General features: G+C 39.2%; 1 protein-coding gene across 3 annotated transcripts in view; it reads left to right on the forward strand.

Moving 5' to 3' along the window:
• The window catches only part of CMYA5 (cardiomyopathy associated 5), a 104,341-nt gene that overhangs the window by 10,347 nt on the left and 74,247 nt on the right, over window positions 1–19,747 (forward strand). The window contains exon 2 of one of the 3 annotated variants that reach the window (XM_065546405.2): window positions 12,367–12,538. The exons of the other annotated variants lie outside the window; for them this stretch is intronic. Within the exon in view, the coding sequence (XP_065402477.1) occupies window positions 12,510–12,538 (29 nt within the window). The 5' untranslated portion in view covers window positions 12,367–12,509. The remainder of the gene's footprint in view (window positions 1–12,366; window positions 12,539–19,747) is intronic. 3 annotated transcript variants of the gene reach the window in all.

A 19,747-nucleotide genomic window follows, 5' to 3' on the forward strand; every position in this document is an offset into this window, starting at 1 on the left:
TGGTCTACTTTACCTTAGAGGAAAATGGCAAGAAACGGCAACCACTCTTAGATTTTTCTTTCTCTTTCTGTTCCAGTTGATACTTGCTGCTCAACCTGCTACAGTTTCACTTGTCAATCTCATAAGTTTCCTTTGACTGAGTTTGCATAGTTTAACACTTTAGAATCATGAATTCAGAAACCCAGGCTTCAGTGACAACACTGCCACCGAACAGGTTTCATTTTGCTAGGAAAGCCTTATGTAAGTTATTTTCTCTAGGTGAGGGATGCTACCTTGGGTTCCAGAATCTTCACCAGTTAGGGTTTGGATTTGCAATAGAAGTAAACTGTGATCAATTTAAGCAGAAAATTGGGTGGTAGCTCATAAATCATGGGAAGGTTGGAAAACTAGGCATTAAACAGGAACAGCCCCTCAAACTATGCCCCGAAACTGCTCTGATGAATTATTTCAACTCAATTATAAAAAGACAACCCAATTTAAAAATAGGCAAAGGATCTGAGTAGAAGTTCTCTAAAGAAAATATGCAGATGTCCGGTGAGCACATGAAAAGGTGGTCAACATCATTATCCATCAGATAAATGCCAGTTAAAACTACAGCAAAACCTAAGTGTCTAGTAATGGATGAGTGGATAAGGAAAATGGGATATATAGACAAAATGGAATATTATTCTACTATAGAAACAATGAAATTCTGTCATTTGCAGTGATGTGGATGGATCTGGAGATCATTATGTTAAGGGATATAAGCCAAGCACAGATAGACAAATATCACATGTTCTCACTCATTGGGAGCTAAAAAAGATCTCGTGAAGATAGAGAGTAGATTGGTGGTTACGTCAGGTCAGGAAGGGTAGCGGGGAGGGAGGAATGAAGAGAGATTGATTAATGGGTACAAATACATACTTAGGGCTGGGCGCAGTGGCTCACACCTGTAATCCCAACACTTTGGGAGGCTGAGGCAAGCAGATCACTTGAGGCCAGGAGTTCAAGACCAACCTGGCCAACATAGTGAAACCCCATTTCTAGTAAAAATACAAAAAAAAAAAAAAAAAAAAAAATTTGCTGGGTGTGGTAGTGCATGTCTGTAGTCCCAGCTGCTCAGACAGGAGAATCACTTGAACCTAGCAGGTAGAGGTTGCAGTGAGTCGGGACTGCGCCACTGCACTTCAGAGCAAGACTCTGTCTCAAACAAACAAACATACACTTAGAAGAAATAATACCTGGTGTTTGATAGGTCAGTAGCGTGACTGTAGTTAACATTAATTGACTGTACATTTCAAAATGTGTAGAAGAAAATAAATCAAATGTTCCTAGGGTAAAGAAAAAATAAATGTTTAAGGTAATGGATATCCTAATTACCCTGACTGGATTATATAAATGTCTCAAATGATCACATATACTGAGAAAATATGTACAACTATTACATATCAATAAAAATAAATTAATTAAAATCTCACACACAAATAAAACCACAATAAGATACCACTTCATACTTTCTAAGATGGCAAAGACAGATGTTGGGAGAGGATGTGGAAGCATCAGAATCCTCATATAACACTGGTAGGAATGTAAAATGTTACAACCACTTTAGAAAACAGTCTGGCATTTTCTCAAACAGTTAAACATAGGCTTACCATATGAGTCAGCAATTCCACTCCTAGGTATGTACTTGAGAGAAATGAACACATCTGTCCACATAAAAATCTGTACATTAATATTCATAGCAGCATTATTCATAATAGCCAATAAATGGAAACAACCCAAATGTCCATTAAGTAATGAAGAGATAAAGAGGCTGGGTGCGGTGACTCACACCTGTAATCCCAGCACGTTGGGAGGCCAAGGTGGGCGGATCATGAGGTGAGGAGATCAAGACCATCCTGGCTAACATGGTGAAACCCTGTCTCTACTAAAAATAAAAAACATTAGGCGGGCATGGTGGCTGTACTCCTACCTGTAGTGGTGGCTGCAGTCCCAGGCACCTGTAGTCCCACCTACTTGGGAGGCTGAGGCAGGAGAATGGCATGAACCCGGGAGGTGGAGCTTGCAGTGAGCTGAGATCTTGCCACTGCACTCCAGTCTGGGTGACAGAGTGAGGCTCCATTTCAAAAAAAAAAAGAGATAAAATGTGGGTGGGGTGCAGTGGCTCACACCTGTAATCCCAACCAATACTTTGGGAGGCCAAGGCAGGAGGATCATTTCCATCTGAGTAACATGGTGAGACCCTGTTTCTACAAAAAAATTTAAAAATTATCTGAGCATGGTATAGTTCTAGCTATTCTGGAGTCTGAAATGGGAAGGTTGCTTAGGCCCAGAAGTTTGAGGCTACGGCGAGCTATGATCTGCCACTGTACTCTAGCCTGGGCAACAGAGCAAGACCCTGTCTCAAAAAAAAGTGTTATATTCATACAATGGAATATTATTTGGCCATAAAAAGGAATGAAGTACTGATATATACTATAACATGAATGGACCCTGAAAACTTTATGCTTAGTGAATAAGTCGGACACAAAGAAACACATATTGTATGGTTTCATTTATATGGAATGTCCAGAATAGGCAAATCTTCAGAGACCCAGAGTAGATTTGTGTTTGCCTAGAGCTGGAAGGGAGATGTGGAAGGGATTAGGGGTGATGCTTTAGGGGAATGGGGTGTCTTTTGGGGGTGATGAAAATGTGCTAAAATTATCTGTGGTGATGATCACACAACTCTGTAAATATACTAAAAGCCATTGACTGGTACACTTTAAAAGGGTGAATTTTATAGTATGTGAATTATACCACAATAAAGCAGTTTTTAAAAAATCATCCGGTGAGTAAACTGTTGCCATGGCTGGGGCACTAGATGTCACAATTTATGCTATTGCCACATCCACACCAGCAGTTCCATATTGCAGCAACTGGGACTCCTGCTATTGCCAGGAGAACAAGGAGCTACACATCTGTTTGTTTCCTCAGTAGCTCTCGAGTCAGTCTAAAAACGGACGTGAAGGTCATCACTAGGAGAGTATCTAGTGCTGTCAGTTCTGTCTCCTCAGGACCCCCAAGGTGGGGAATCCACCAAGTGGGAAGAGAGAGAATTTGCTCAACTGTCTTTTTGGATGTCAGATGTCTGCTGGATCAGCAAGGGGCCCCGGGCTAGGCTGTTCTTCAGATTTTGTTACCTGACCCTCAGATCATTTAACACAGGATGCAGTATATTTTGCTATTTCTGTGGATGTACAACACTTTGTTTAAGCAATAGAATAAATTGGTTAATATTTCCCAAGGAAATTGAATTGAAAACACAACATAGATCAGTGAACAGATAAAACCATATGAGGTTGAAGTTTTCCCCCATTAAATACCAGCTGAATCTGAGTATTCACTGTTTATTCCAGCATGGACATTCCATTTTACAGTAAGAACAAAGAAGCCTTTCACTCTGGCCTCGATATGACCTGTCTTACACACCTTGCTATTTCTGCTTCGGGGTTTCAAAACTCCTTTGAAATCCTGTCACTGTTTGCTATTATCAGGAAGTTAATTCCTTCTAAAGCCTTTTGGTCTGTATGCCTAGGGTAATCCTCCTTTGGAGAATTGTCACCATCTCACAGGTGGGCTATAATAGAGTGTATGTATGACCCTGGTTGGGGGGGAAATCAGATTCTAGTAGTGTCAGATTTTCTTCTCTGGTAAGTTGGAAATGGAGGCAGAGATTCTCTTTAGTTAGCTTTAGAAAAGGGGCTTGGAGGACGTTTCTCAACTTTTTGGAGATCTGGTCAACTTTATTTTGATCTTTTCTTGAAAATTATTAATTTTTCTATCAGTCAAAAAATATTCTAGGGCCGAAAATGGTGGCACATGCCTGTAATCCCAACACTGAAAGGCTGAGGCAGAAGGATCGATGAAGCCCAGGAGTTTGAGGCCAGCCTTGTCAACATAGGGAGAGCCTGTCTCTACAAAAAATTAGCCTGGGATGGTGGTGCACGCCTGTAGTCCCGGCTACTTGGGAAGCTGAGGTGGGAGGATCGCTTGAACCCACAGGTCAAGGCTGCAGTGAGCTGTGATTGCACCAGCTTGGGCAGCAAAATGAGACTGTGTTTAAAAAAAAAAAAATTCTAAAGGTACATCTGTGAAACTGTCCAAACTGCCCAAGATGCGGTAAAGAAGAATATTAGCTAAAATTGCTGAGCATAATTTGGTGTCTAAGATGGTGTCCAGGAAAAAAAAAAAAAAAGATATTTAATGCTAAATAAAAACAATCTGTCAAGGCAGGAATCCCAGAGTGTAGAAGGGTGGGGAGGTGACAATCCGTAGGGAAAGGGTGTGACCCCCACTGTGGGTCTGAATGCTGTATCACACTCAAGTGTGTTTCTAAAACCCTAAAACAGTTCACCCAAAGTGAGAGCAACCAGAATTCTATGATCATACCCTGTGTTCAAGGGTCTGAAAGCCATTTCAACTGGTCCTATCACCCAGGAGAAGCTCCATCCTTTATCAAAGCAAATCATGCCAACAAGGAGAAGTTTTCCTACCCCTTTATTTTAATTCTCTTGGATATAGAGATTAGAAGAGGGAAAAGCAATAAAATAACTTTTCTGAAAGCCGGGAGTCCCTGCCTTTGTTCTTGGTTGATCTCTTAATCTCTTTGGGAAATAATTTTCTGTTACTGAGGGTGCCATTTGGGGACAGCCATGTTGAGAGAGAGAGAGAGAGAGAGAGAGAAAATACTTGCAGAGACAAGGAGAGACCAGAGCCAAATTGACACATCAGAGGTAGAGTAGCTCCCTTGACTCCTGATGGTTTTCCTGCTTCCCCTTCACTGGGAGGCCTGGATATACCTCTGGCCTCTGGATCCTATGAGAAGTCTCTATTTCTTTAAAATAAAGACCCTCTATTTAAGCTAGCCTAAAAGAGTTTCTTTCTTATCACCACAAGTGCCTTAACCCCTTCTTAACATTTCTAACAGCTTTAAAAAAATTTTCTCCTGGCCGGGTGCAGTGGCTCAAGCCTGTAATCTCAGCATTTTGGGAGGCTGAGGTAGGCGGATCATGAAGTCAGGAATTCAAGACCAGCCTGGCCAATATGGTGAAACCCCGTCTCTACTAAAAATACAAGAATTAGTGGGGCGTGGTGGCACACGCCTGTAGTCCCAGCTACTCAGGAGGCTAAGGCAGGAGAATTGCTTGAACCTGGGAGGCAGAGGCTGCAGTGAGGCGAATGGTGCCAGTGCACTCCAGCCTGGGTGATAGAGCAAGACTCAGTCCTGATAAGATAAGATAAGGTAAGATAAGATAAGATAAGATAAGATGAAGAATTTTTCTCTTGCAGGCCTTGGCAACACATGTGTTCTAACCCAGAGCTAGCCAAAAGAACCCCCTAAAACTGGAGTTATGCCCTACATGTCCAGAAATACTATATATATATATATATTTTTTTTACAATCAGGAATGTTTTGGACATCAATAACCCCAACGGTGAAACCCAAAGCTACCATTAGCCCTTAATCACCACAACATGCCTGCAGAAAATTTTTAAAAACCTGCTTCAGATTTGAAAGAACTTTTATTTCCCAACCACACATCTTCCCATTGCAAGTATTTTAAACTTGATTGAACAGAGTTACAGACCTGACGAAAGGTCTATAGTGACCTAAGACCAACTTAAGCATATACCATCCAGGAGCTGGTAGAGAAAAGGTCTTGATCAATCTCAGTTTGATCTCACAAATCAGAGTCTAGGACTTTCTTTCAATCTCTACTGGAGTTCTCTTGGAGAACTGAATGCTAGCAGTTCTCTGGAATACACCGTTGATAGCCACTTGATCTCTTTGAACCTCAGACTCTGAAAGAAGTAGTTACTGCTACCTGCTTCACAGGTACATGTTGGGGTAAATGAGAATGGAGATGCACAGGGACATCATATGTTCCTGGCACAGAGTGGGACATGGGCGAGTGTCAGTTTCCTCTTCTGTCCCTTCCCCATCATCTACTAGTACCCTGAACATGAGTTGTTTCCTAGGTTCATGTTGCCATTTCTAGCAATGCTATTCGTCAGCCAGCACTCCTTACCCTGCATCCTTAGTTGAGCTGCACTCCTAGATGTACAAATAACTCTTCTTGGTTTTTTTGCTTTGTTTTAATTTTAAATCAAAACTAGGTGTGAACTCCAGTGTGGACTGCACCTATCCTCACTGGTGTCTTTTCTCTAATTTTCTTGGTATGGCTTGTCAGAAAATGTTAAAGCTTTCTTGTTAGTATTTGAATACATTTCAGGGTCCTAAATGACGAGGGTTAAAGCCCCACTGCAAGAATTGTCATCTTTGAACAGAATAGGGCCAGGAATGATGCACCTGCAGCCACTGAGACATACAAGCAGAACGGCCCACTCAGCATAACTTTATGAATGGTTCTGGCACTAGAAAGGATTTCGTTTTACATTTCTATTTGTTTAGGGACTGTGTGTAGCTTGCCTTTGGAACACATAATACACACTCAAAGATGTTGACTAAGTGAATGAATAATAAATGACGATGAATCAATGAATTCAATGAGTAATGAATGATATAGGGAAGAATAATTAGAGAACATATTAATTTTGCTTAGTTACACTTTCTGGAAGTAATCATTATTAAAGAGGTCCTTTTGCTTTATTATAGGCTTATTAATACATTAAAGTGAGTTTATGTATCTTGTATCTTCAAAGTTTGGACTTCACAAGGTTAATTCAACACTGAAAAGGAAAAGGAAGAGAAGAAAAGTATTTTCATTTGTCATTTGCCAAGTATGATACGAGACGTTTTACATATCATTTCAACATGCCTTATAAGGTACCTTATATAAAGTACCATTTTCAACTACCTTATAAAGTAGATATTAGCCACCCCGTTGAACAGATCATGACCTTCAAGCCCCGGAAAGGAAGGGGAAGTAATTTGCCTGAGCTCACACAGTGCCTTAGTCTGTTCATACTGCTATACCAAAATACCTAAGACTGAGTAATTTAGAAATAACAGAACTTTATTTCTCAGAGTTCTGGAGGCTGGGAAGTCCAAGATCAAGGTGCTGCAGATTCAGTGTCTGGTGAGGGCTTGAGCCTCCCTACTGAGTCCTCACACAGTGGATGGGCAAAAGGCCCTAGGGTGCTCCCTTCAACCTCTTTCATAAGATTGCCAATCCCATTTGTGAGGGCTCCATCCTCATGACTTAATCATCTCCTAATGATCCCAGCTATTAATACTATCACATTAGTGATTATGTTTCAATATATGAATTTTGTGAGACACATTCAGACCATAGCACATAGCTAGTAAGTAATGAAGCCGGGATTTAAACCTAGGCTGCTCTGAGGTCAAAAATACTATTTCTGCCATTACCGCTTGCTGTTTCTATCCCATGGACTTAGCACTGTGGCGTACATTAAGATAATGACACATAGTTTCTGTCTCAAGAAACTTATTGTTAGGCCGGGCGTGGTGGCTCACGCCTGTAATCCGAGCACTTTGGGAGGCCGAGGTGGGCAGATCATGAGGTCAGGAGATCAAGACCATCCTGGCTAACATGGTGAAACCCCGTCTCTACTAAAAAATATAAAAAAATTAGCCGGGCGTGGTGGCGGGCATCTGTAGACCCAGCTACTTGGGAGGCTGAGGCAGAAGAATGGTGTGAACCCGGGACCTGGAGCTTGCAGCCTGGGCAACAGAGCAAGACACCGTCTCAAAAAAAAAAAACTTATTGTTAAGTCGAAGACACATGGCAAATACTAATTATAATAATAGAAAGTAACATTTGGCCGGGCATGGTGGCTCATGCCTATAATCCCAGCACTTTGGGAGGCCAAGGCAGGCAGATCACGAGGTCAGGAGATTGAGACCATCCTGGCTAACACTGTGAAACCCTGTCTTTACAAAAAATACAAAAATAAAATTAGCTGGGCATGGTGGTGGTTGCCTGTAGTCCTAGCTACTCAGGAGGCTGAGGCAGGACAGTGGCGTGAACCCAGGAGGTGGAGCTTGCAGTGAGATTGCACCACTGCACTCCAGCCTGGGTGACAGAGTGAGACTCTGTCTCAAAAAAAAAAAAAAAAAAAAAAAAAGAAACATTTAAAAAATATGGAGCTGGGTGTGGTGGCTCACTCCTTTAATCCCAGTCCTCTGGGAGGTTGAGGTGGGTAGATCACTTGAGGCCAGGAGTTCGACATTGGCCTGGCCAACATGGTGAAACCCTGTCTCTACTAAAAATACAAAAAAGTTAGCCAGGTGTGGTGGCTCACACCTGTAATCCCAGCTCCTTAGGAGGCTGAGGCACAAGAATCGGTTGAACCCGGGAGGCAGAGGTTGCAGTAAGCTGAGATCATGCCACTGTACTCCACTCTGTCACTCTGGGTGACAGAGCAAGACCCTGTCTCAAATTTTTTTTTAATTTAATTTAATTTAATTTAATTTTTTACAAAATGGTAGAGTTACCAGAGAAGTACTCTACTGAATTCCAGTATATCTCAGGTATTATATTTCATAGACGAAAGTGAGATAAAAGCCAGGTAAGTGACACTTCGGTTTTCTACAAACAGGTATCAAGACAGGGCTCACATGGTACCCAGTGTTGATAAGAGTATGGGTAAGAATGTGTGGCTCTCCTACACACTACTGATAGGAATGCAAATTAATCAACCTCTCTGGAGAGAAAAATTGTCAATATGTGTAAAAAACCTGAAAAAATGATTTTGCTTTTGAGTCTCAAATTCTACTGCCATATTATTCTAAGAAAAAAAATGTGCTGAAAGATGTATCTGTAAGTATGTTTGTCAGAGTTAGTATAGAAAAAACTTGGAAACAATCTAAATGTTCAACAACGGGGTACTGGGTAAAGGGAGTGTTATATGATGGAATGCTATGTTAACTATTAAATAGGAAGTTGTGGAACTGCAGTGATCAAAGTGTGGTTTCCTTTCAAGGCATCCATAAGATCCAAACTATTTTTATAGTAGTTCTAAAACATTATTTGCATTTTCCACTTTCATTCTCTCATGACTGTGGAAATGTTCATTGATTTTTTTTTTTTTTTTTAGATTCCATATTGCAACTAATCTTTAAAAAAAACGACTACTTTTTAAGTTTTCGTGTGGTATAAAGAAAATATCAGCTGGGCGCAGTGACTCACGCCTGTAACTCCAGCACTTTGGGAGGCCAAGGCGGGCCGATTACTTGAGGTCAGGAGTTTGAGACCAGCCTGGTCAACATGGTGAAACCCCATCTCTACAAAAATACAAAAATACAAAAAAAAAAAAATTAGCTGGGCTTGGTGGCATATGCCTGTAATCCCAGCTATTTGGGAGGCTGAGGCAAGAGAATTGCTTGAACCCGGGAGGTAGAGGCTGCAGTGAGCCAACATCATGCCTCTGCACTCCAGCCTGGGTGACAGAGTGAGACTCTATCTCAAAACAAAAAAAAAAAAAAAAAAAGAAAAAGAAAATATCCAGAATTATCTGAAAATTACTCCTCCCTTTTCCAACTACAGGTCTCTAGATTTTCTTTATATATTCTTACTAACAGAACCTATTCACATTTTGAATGCAGAAGCAGATGTGAGAATTCAGCTGTCTTCTGCTAGGCCAAACATTTAAAAGATTTGCAAAAATATAAAATAATGCCATTGTTCTCACTAAATGTTTTTGTTTGTGTGTTTTGGAAAATAACTTTTTATAAAATATGTTATTGATGTTGACATGTAGTAGGCTATTATAATGTTTAGATGAATTAGTAAAAATTTTAAAAGTTCCGTTTTAATTGCTAGTACCATAAATATTGGTAAATATAACCCACATGAACAAAAGTTTTTTGAGGTCCTCTATAATTTTTAAGAGTGTAAAGTAGTTTTGAGACCAAAAGTTTTGAGAATAGTTGTGGCAAAAGTATATTTAATAGCATGAAAAAATGTTCAGAATGTATTTTTTAATTTAAAAAAAAGCACATTACAAAACATATCATTTGTGTAAAAGAGGTACATCTCAGGATAGACTGAGAATGAAGAATGCTGATATATTAAAAGTGGTCATCTTTGAGTGCTGGGATTACTGGTTGTTTTAATTTTCTTTTTTTGTGTGCTTCTGTTTTCCTATATATCCTACTGTGAAATTTATATTTGGTCATTAGAAACATTTTTTATTTTTACAGATAGGACCTAAACATCTTGAACTTTCCCCTGAGTTCAACTGAGGAATGGGGGAAAATGTATTAACAAAGGTGGTCTGTATTATGGTTTTTAAAACATTTTACTGGATCAAATGCACATCATTTTTAAAGGGTTTTTCTGTCTTTCTCTTTTGTGGGTGATTCATAAGAGAATATTATGGGAAATTCATCTTAATTTTTAGAACTCCTGAAGAGATGTAAGCACTGTAAAGTCTTATAACAATGATTTTGGGGATGCAAAGTTTTCCAGTAATCTCACTTATTCCAATACAGTCCTCTATAAAAACAAAGTTATTGAATCTCCAATTCTGAAGTTTTTCAAGTCAGAAATCAACAAGCTACTAGCAAGTTATTTCCTAATGTATCAGTAAGGATTTTACTTAATCTCTTTGTTTTTCCCCCTGTGGAATTTTAGAGACTTGTTTTTGTAAGTTCTGTTTTACTGTCGGTTATGTGGTAGGTAAGAGGTTTCTTGTGTTTTTCTGGTGGTGCTGTTTGAGGCTGACGATGGGTCCATCAGGTAGGTCTTCTGGGTGCTTTTCCCTGGCAGCTCCGCCGTAGCCAGGCTGCTGCTGATCGGCTTTCAACTTCAGAGGAACCAGGCACCCCTGCCACCAACCGTACCTGGCAGAATTTGTCTAAAGTGGAATAGCCACTGAAGGTGGTACAGAGGGAAAAAGAATGTAAACGACGTAGACAATTGCTTGGAAAGTTGAAGAGGAGAGAGGCGAAGTTTAATTGTCAATATAGGTTTTGTTAGCAGACTTTGTAAGTTATGTTCTTGAGAAATGAATCTTTCAGATTGCAAAGGCTACATTGGAGAAAGACATTAACCGCTTTCAAAAAAAGATAATGATTCCCATACATGCTTTATAGATCATTTGTCTGGAAATAAAGAAAAACATGGGAACTGGGAAATTTTCTAAACATTTTATGTATGCACGAAAGAACATACTTTCTAATACTGTACTTGAAGACAACACACAGTTAATGGTGCTAATGAGTTATCATCCAGAGCTGATCCAGCAGAAAATATCTGAGGATTTGTCAGTAACCATAATATAATGATTAATTTTTCTTGATGAATTATTGGCAGCATTAATTGTGGGCCTCAATCGAAATTCAGTGGAGGAGCACCCGGAACTTAAAGAGAATGTGTATGGTTGTTGTTCAATCACAATTTTCAGTCTAATCCCGTTCCATCTTCACTCCCTCTTCACATACGGTACAGCAGTATCTCAAGGATGCTTCTCTCTGTAGCTGGAGAGTGCCATCACTGGGCCTCCAGAGGACTCTCTCTTAGGTTTATCCAAACAGGCCCAGGAGAACCAGCACACTGCCACCCAAGCCTCTCTGCTGGCACCAGCAAAGGGGTCCTCTCTCCTGAAACTCCAGGGCTGGGATGTACTTCACCTATCCCCGTTCATTCCAGCAGCATCTGCTGGAGTGAGGCATTAGTGTTTTATTTATTTGTTGTTTGTTTGTTTATTTTTGAGTTGGAGTCTTGCCCTCTTGCCCAGGCTAGAGTGTGGTGCGTAATCTCAGCTCACCGCAACCTGTCTCCCGGGTTCAAGCGATTCTCCTGCCTCAGCCTCCCAAGTACCTGGGATTACAGGTGTGCACCATCACGCCCAGCTAATTTTTGTATTTTTGTAGAGATGGGGTTTCACCATGTTGGCCAGGCTGTTCTCAAACTCCTGCCCTCAAATGATCCACCCTCCTCAGCCTCCCAAAGTTCTGGGATTACAGGAATGAGCCAACATACCCGGCCTATTTTTTTCTTCTTAAAAAATGACAGAGAAAAAAGAAAAAGTGTTGCCAAACACTGTACTAGGTATACGGACAAACCCCGATTCCATCTAATAGATGAGCTGGGCTTTATTTTTAAATGTATTACTATTATTATTTTCAAGGCTACAATGTAAGGGCTCTTTCTCTGTTGCAAATTTAATATGAAAAATTGCTGGAAGGCCATGAAGGAAATCTGATCAGATTTCTCCTACTTTTTGGACCAATTTGCCCTCATACTTCATGTTTTTATGGAGTTATAATTGTATTAGGAAAAAAAAGTCAGTGTAACAGGTGGGGAGAAGTCTATCGTGGCTCACTGGTTTATTTTAAAAAGATCCCAACCTGACATATTCTATTCAGATGAAGTGCTCTGTCTCTTAGTAACCACCACTCAACATTCATAGGAATTTGACAGCAGTGGCTGGTGGGATGCAGTTTCTGCTCTGCACTGATATTCAGTAGCTGTTGAAGAATTCCAGCGCTAAACAGTTAAGCCTGTTTAACTCCTTCGCTGGGAATCCCAGGAACCTGAGCATTCTCATCCTTCATGGTTTTTCACTTGGATCCTCAGCCAAGGTTGGTGTTGCCTATGGTTAAGTGTCTTTTCTCACTCCTGAGTCTGCCTACACCATTGGTTCTCAACTATTACATGTCTGAAGACATTTTTTATTGTCACAGCCTGGGATAGGGTGCTAACGGCATCTAGTGGATAGGGGCCAGGGAGGCCACTAAACATTCTCAACACACAGGACAGCCCCAACCCCGCTGCACCACCCCCACCCCCACCACCTGCCATCACAAAGAATTATCTTAGCCCCAAATGTCAAAAGTGTCACTGTGGAGGAATGCCCACCTCCCAAGACCACAGATAATTGAGTTTCCTGTGTTTTGGTCTGAAGCAGTCACTAAGCTCTGTAACAATGCTGTCACGCCATAGCTTATTTATTTTGCTTCTCTGGACCCGGCATCTCTTTGTCCTTAGTTTTTTATAATAGTGGAGAATTTAGTGGTTGAGTTTTATACTTTTCTCTGGCAGATTCAGATGTGTGCTTGCAGTTTATGTAACTGAATAACAGCCCCAGCTCATGGCCAAGACCTGAATAGATAGATACTCCCTAAATATTTATAAATTGATGGTCCATGCTAAAGCCCAAATGACTCTTTTTTAACTGTGGAGAGATAAATGATTTCTGCAATTCCAGAGTTCTCCATGGGTCATGTTAACACCTTTACCTACTACTACATAGATACTTCCTACTTGGAATAAATGGAGTTTATACATGTGGCCAACATGTAGTATTTTGGTTCGGGAGGAGTAGGGGTAGGAAAGAAGATACTCACTACTTTGAAATCTCCTACCTTCACATGGATCACATCTTCATCTTGTCCTGGTTGTAAGGATAGGCTTATGTCTTAGTCACTCAATCACTCAAGTTACCTTGGCTGTTAATAACAAGTCTATGTGTATCCCACTGTTAGCTAATTATCAGGACTGTCCGAAGTCCTAGGAAAGACAGAATGATGGTCGTTTTCCAGTCTGCTTGGAGGTTGGAGTAGCATTTGGAAGTATCTGCATAATACTAACATATATATCACTGGGTTTTACAACTTTCAAGAAGATTACAGACTTGCAGAGGTGCCCCAAAGAATAACCAGACACACCGTATGGTTTCACACCCCTCTTCTTTTGCACATGTTTTTCCTTTTACCTGAATTGCTTCCTAACCACCTGCATCCTGGTTTTCCTGGAAAACTCATTTTTATCTTGGAAAACCTTACATCACTCTGTCATACTCTGCGATTATATTCCAGACCCCTCCTCTCACACATGTATTCAAACAGCATGCCCCACTGTATCCCAAAGTTTAAAAATGTCTTTCTGTGTACCATATCTGATTTCTTTTTTCTTTTCTTTTCTTTCTTTTTTTTTTTTTTTTTTTTTTGATGGGGTCTCGCTCTGTCTCCCAGGCTGGAGTGCAGTGCTGTGACCATGGCTCACTGCAGCCTTGAGCTCCTGGACTCAAGCCATCCTTCTGCCTAAGCCTCCTGAGTAGCTGGGACTATAGGCATGTGCCACCATGCCTTGCTGGTTTTTAGAATTTTTTGTAGAGATGGGATCTCACTATGTTGCTTGGGCTGGTCTTAAACTCCTAGGCTCAAGCAGTCCTCCTGCCTTGGCCTCCCAAAGTGCTGGGATTACAGGCATGAGTGGCCATGCCCAGCCTCACATGGGATGCTTTTTGCACATTCTGTTGAAGCATGTGTCACACTATATGATAACACTCTATTTTCAGGTATATCTCTATGCTAGTCTCTAATTTCCTGGAAGGTAGGAACTGTGTTATTCTTCTTTATATTCCCATTGCTTTGCATATTATGGGTACTTCTTAGAACTTAAAAACATAATTCCTATTATTTATTTTGCAAGGCTCATTTAAGTGTTATTAACTGGGTTATCTCTGGTAATGGGACAGAGATAAAGATGGTGGTAATTAAGGGAGACTATCTAAGTAGATTATTTTTTTATAACAAGAATGTTTTTATTTACTTTTGTAATTAAAATGAATTATGTATGTGTATATGGAGGTTTTGTTTGCTGCTGTATGATCATTGCCTAAAACAATATGGTCCATGGTAGGTGTTAAATATTTGTTGACTAAATCAAATAACGAATCTAAGAGCCAAAGGCAATAATATATGTGCAGGTATTTGGAGAGTCATTAAGTGATATGGAGCTATAGCTTATTATTACTGTTTCCGGAAACTACACACCTGGTGAGTGTCAGAGCAGGGATTAGAATCTAGGTTTCCTTACTCCTATTAGCAGATGATAATAGAAGAGCTGTAGAGCTGGCAGGGCCTGAAGCTAAAGTAACCTGAGACATTTCCTTTAAGAATACCAACTTTTGGCCGGGCGCAGTGGCTCAAGCCTGTAATCCCAGCACTTTGGGAGGCCCAGACAGGCGGATCACGAGGTCAGGAGATCGAGACCATCCTGGCTAACACAATGAAACCCCGTCTCCACTAAAAATACAAAAAAATTAGCCGGGCGTGGTGGCGGCGCCTGTAGTCCCAGCTACTCGGGAGGCTGAGGCAGGAGAATGGCGGGAACCCGGGAGGCGGAGCTTGCAGTGAGCCGAGATCGCGCCACTGCACTCCAGCCTGGGCGACAGAGCGAGACTCCGCCTCAAAAAAAAAAAAAAAAAAAAAAAGAATACCAACTTTTATGTTTTTTGCATAATCTGGTTCAAATTGTCAACCCTGTTCTTTCCAACTCATAGACATTTTTGCAGTAGATATAATATGACTTATCACTCACTGGGTAACATACTTCTAAAATTGTTCTGTGTTGCTTACAGAGTATTGTGTAAACCACTATAGTTCTGGAGTTCTTAAAGCTTATGCAAATAAAGATGTGCGCATGCTGTGTGCTTCTGAGGGAGGTCTGTATGGGATCTTGGCATTGCTGAGTTCTAACTGGTGGATTTCTCTTGGTCTAATTGGTCCATAGGTCAGTTTATGTTGGATACTCACAAGCACATGGATTATCTATTATATCTGTTCTTACTGTCGTGTCCTTTAGTTCCTACCAGCTAATAGATGGTGTGTGTGGCCATTTATTTGTATTAGGATTTGACTAGTAGAATTACTCTCTTTTCTTTGTCGGAGTTCTGAAGCAATAGATAGATAAAGGAATGGTAGCTAGAGATGAAAATATCAACTTCATCATTGATACAACTGATATCAGAGAATGTGGCTTAGATATAGGACAACAATATGATTTCTACTACTGAATCTCAGAAATAGACAGATTTATATACCCAGTCACAGGCTCTGAAGAACCACAGCCTCTCTTCATATACTTCATAGCACAAGGAATATTTTAGGTTGGTCCAAAAGTAATTGCAGCTTTTGCCACAGTAGAATGGGGAAGAGTGATAAAGAGAAGCTAGGCCAGCAGTATTGTACTAATAGATGTCCTTCTACTTGAGAAGAAACATCTGGAATGAGAAGTTAGTGTCTCAACTAACAAATAAATTACTATCATGCATTTTGAGAAATTTTAAAGAGCTGAAAAATATGAATCTTTACATCAAATAGTTTACTCCTACACTCTTGTATAGATGACACAGGAAAATGTTCACAAACAACAACTCAAACTAAGCTGGGAGAACATTGATTGTATCTAGTGATGCTGTTGTACAGGTGAGGTCTTAGGCAAGCACTCAGTTTGTTTTACTGTGGAGCTACTTTCAGTAGCAACATCCATATACATCCTAGATTTCAGAAGATTAAGGCAAAGTTAATTTATATTTATATCACAAATCTATAGTGCAGACCAAATTGATTAATTTGAAGTGAACTTTTAAGACCTTTTAAAAATTTATACCAAATGGTAATCTTGCTGTAAAAGACCACATCTAACATAGTGCCTACCTAGTACATAATTTGAGCTCAATACATACTTGTTGAGTGAATAAATCTTGACTTAAAACAGATGATGCCCCAGGCAAGCAAACCACTCCTGTTAGCAGGCTACTCTCTAATAATCATACTCACTCTTTTGAGTTGTATTTTTACTAAGGATCAGTTGTGATTGTTCCAGGACCTTTTTATACTAGTTGTACTTGTTATTGCTATAACATGATTTAATTAAATATTGCTTAAGCTGATGAAATATGAGTACAAAAGTAAAAGAGCTGTTGTTCCTCTGAACACAAAGGTGAATGTTTTAAAAAGACTTTATAAGGACAGCCACTAAAAGAAACACTAAAGGACATTGATTCCTGCTTACGGGAAGTTTATAGTCTTATAGAGGAGCTAAGATATACATAAAAATAACTTGAATGTAGGATGAATAGGAGAATATTACATTAAGATTCCAGAAGTTCAGAGGTAGAAAATTACTTTTGGCTTGCAGCATCAGTAATGGATACATGGATAAGTTGATATATGATCTAGTCTCTAAAAAAATAAGAGATAAAATATGCAAAGATGATTCATTCTAAGTGAAGAGAAAGATATCAGCAAAGGCATGACGGGTGAAGCCTATGTTTGGCTGGGTTATTAGTGAATGGGAAGATAACCAGGTTTCAAATAGTAGAGGGCCGTAAGTTCCAGGCTTCTAAAATACCTGGTCGTTGTGATAAGAAGATCCTTATTCTTTCCATTCACAATGATGTTGAATGGTCTTTAGTATATCTACAAAATGAACACTTTCTATTATGGCATAATTATGCTGTATAACAATTTATTCATTCATGTCTTCATGAAATTTTTTTTCAACTCCCTAATGGCATAAAAGTTCCTTTTCACCTAAGCTATTTTAGGTTATAGTTTGCTGAACTTTTATTCAGCAATGCATATATTTTTTCAGCTAAAGACATTAATATTAAATTAATTCTTGGTGAAATATTAATTATAGAGTTAATGATTACTTTTAAGAATTCCATTTTTTTAAAGACTCACATAAAACACTAAAAGTTTGTATTAAAAGATCACAAGCTTGCTTGGTGTTTTATGGCTTTAAATATATCTTTCAAAGCTTGTAATACAAGCAGGATCATATGTGACTTCCCCATTGTAATAACAATTGATATTTAATACATTTTAAAAGACTTCATGAGAAAGATATCCTAGCCATTACATTCTTTTGTTTTATACACTTCCTGTTAGTGCACTGTGATTGCTTGAGAGTAGAAGAAAGCATCATGCAAATCTAAAGGTATTTTTCATAATTATATTCCTATAAAGAACTTTAATGTTACTTTAACTGCTGATCAGAGGAAGGAACTACAAGTTCCTAGAATACAAATCTTGAGCTCAGTAGAAACAAAGTATAATAATATAATCATGCTGCATAATGACATTTTGGTTAATGACAGACTGTATACAACAGTGGTCCCATAAGATTATAATGCCATATTTTACTTAGTTTTTCTATGTTTAGCTGTACAAATACTCACCATTGCATTACAACTTCTTACAGTATTCAGTACAGTAACATGCTGTATAGGTTTGTAGCCCAGGAGCAATAGGCTATACCATATCATCTCTCTGTAATAGACTCTACCATCTAGGTTTGTGTAAGTACACTCTATGATGTTCACACAGTGATGAAACTGCCTAATGATGCATTTGTCAGAATGTATCCCTGTTGTTAAGTGACACATGTCATACAAACATAACCTTCAGATAAAAATAGAGAACCCATTTCACTTCTTCAGAAGTGTAGGGTATTTTTTAAGGAAAGAATGAGAGAATCAATTCAAAACAAAGATATTGATGAAGAAATGTGGGAAACTATTCTTTTGTAGCTCCTATATGATGGCTACCCATTTCCCTCTTTAAAAATTCAATTCGTACATATGTGTTACCTCCCTCATGTTTTTTCATTTATAAAATGAGAAATATTATAAAACCACAAGGCTCTTTCCACTCATGATTCTAATAACTTAATTTTCAATAAATTACTTGTTTCTGAGCTAAGATGAAATAGGTGTACCTAGGAAGGTTGATCACCGCCTAAATAGGAAACAGGAATTTTTGGCATGGTCATCATATTCCAGACCCTGATCCTTCATTTTGAAATATCTGATGTTATATTTTTTAGCACAGTTAATGAAATCCATTTTATGAGAACTGGTTTATACTAATACAACTCACAAAAAACAAATTTAGAAAAATATGTCCATTTAACAATTGGAGATAAGAAGATCACCAGCAAATGTATTAAAGCACCATTCATAAATTATCTTATTTCCTTCTTGCCATGCAAAGGGACATGAACACACAATGAAAATATAAATTAGAGTTTATCAGGGAAAATTCAGAAATGGAGAAGTAGTAGAGCACACACAATCCTATAAACTCTCATCTCACAGAGTAATGCTTGCTCAGGGCATAACTGGACTACTATGGGAAGGGAAGGGCTTCTGTAGAAGAATGATGCTTATGTAATGCTTAACTTATTTATAGGGATGGGGAATACGGAAATAAAAGACAAAATTGAACTTTGTCAGAGAACTGAAAACAATGAAAAGACTGGAAATTTGAAAACTGAAAAATACAATAATAAAAAATAACACATTTGATTATGTTTAGTAAGCAGTTTAGACACAGTTGAATACAGAATTGGTATGCTGATTGATAAATTGGAAGAAACATCCAAATGAAGCACACAAAGGATACAGTGAAATGTTTCAATTTGTGAAAAACTGGGATCTCAGATGAAAAGAGAGGCAATGAGGCAGAAGCAATATTTGAACAGAGTATGGCTGAGGAGTTCTTGAAAATGATGAAAGACATTAATCTACAGATTCCAGAAGCCATGCAAACTCCAAGCAGGATAAGATGTCTAAGAATATGATAGTAACTTCTGAAAACTGAAGACAGCAACCAAATCCCAAAAACAGCTGTGGGAGGTGGTGGGGGGAAAAAGTCCAAATCATCTTCAAAAAGGCGACAGTTACACTGACAGCCAACTTATCAATACAAACAATGGAAGACAGAAGACAATGGAATGATATTTTTTAAGTGCTAAGAGAAAAATAACTGCCAATCTAGATTTTTTTTTTTTTTTTTTTGAGATGGAGTTTTGCTTTTGTTGCCCAGGCTGGAGTGCAATGGCACAATCTTAATGCACTGCAACCTCCCCCTCCCTTGTTCAAATGATTCTCCTGCCTCAGCCTCCCAAGTAGCTGGGATTGCAGGCATGCATCACCATGCCCAGCTAATTTTGTATTTTTACTAGAGGCAGGGTTTCTCCATGTTGATCAGGCTGGT

The sequence above is a fragment of the Macaca fascicularis genome, chromosome 6 (assembly GCF_037993035.2).
Source record: "Macaca fascicularis isolate 582-1 chromosome 6, T2T-MFA8v1.1".
Lineage (NCBI taxonomy): Eukaryota > Metazoa > Chordata > Mammalia > Primates > Cercopithecidae > Macaca > Macaca fascicularis.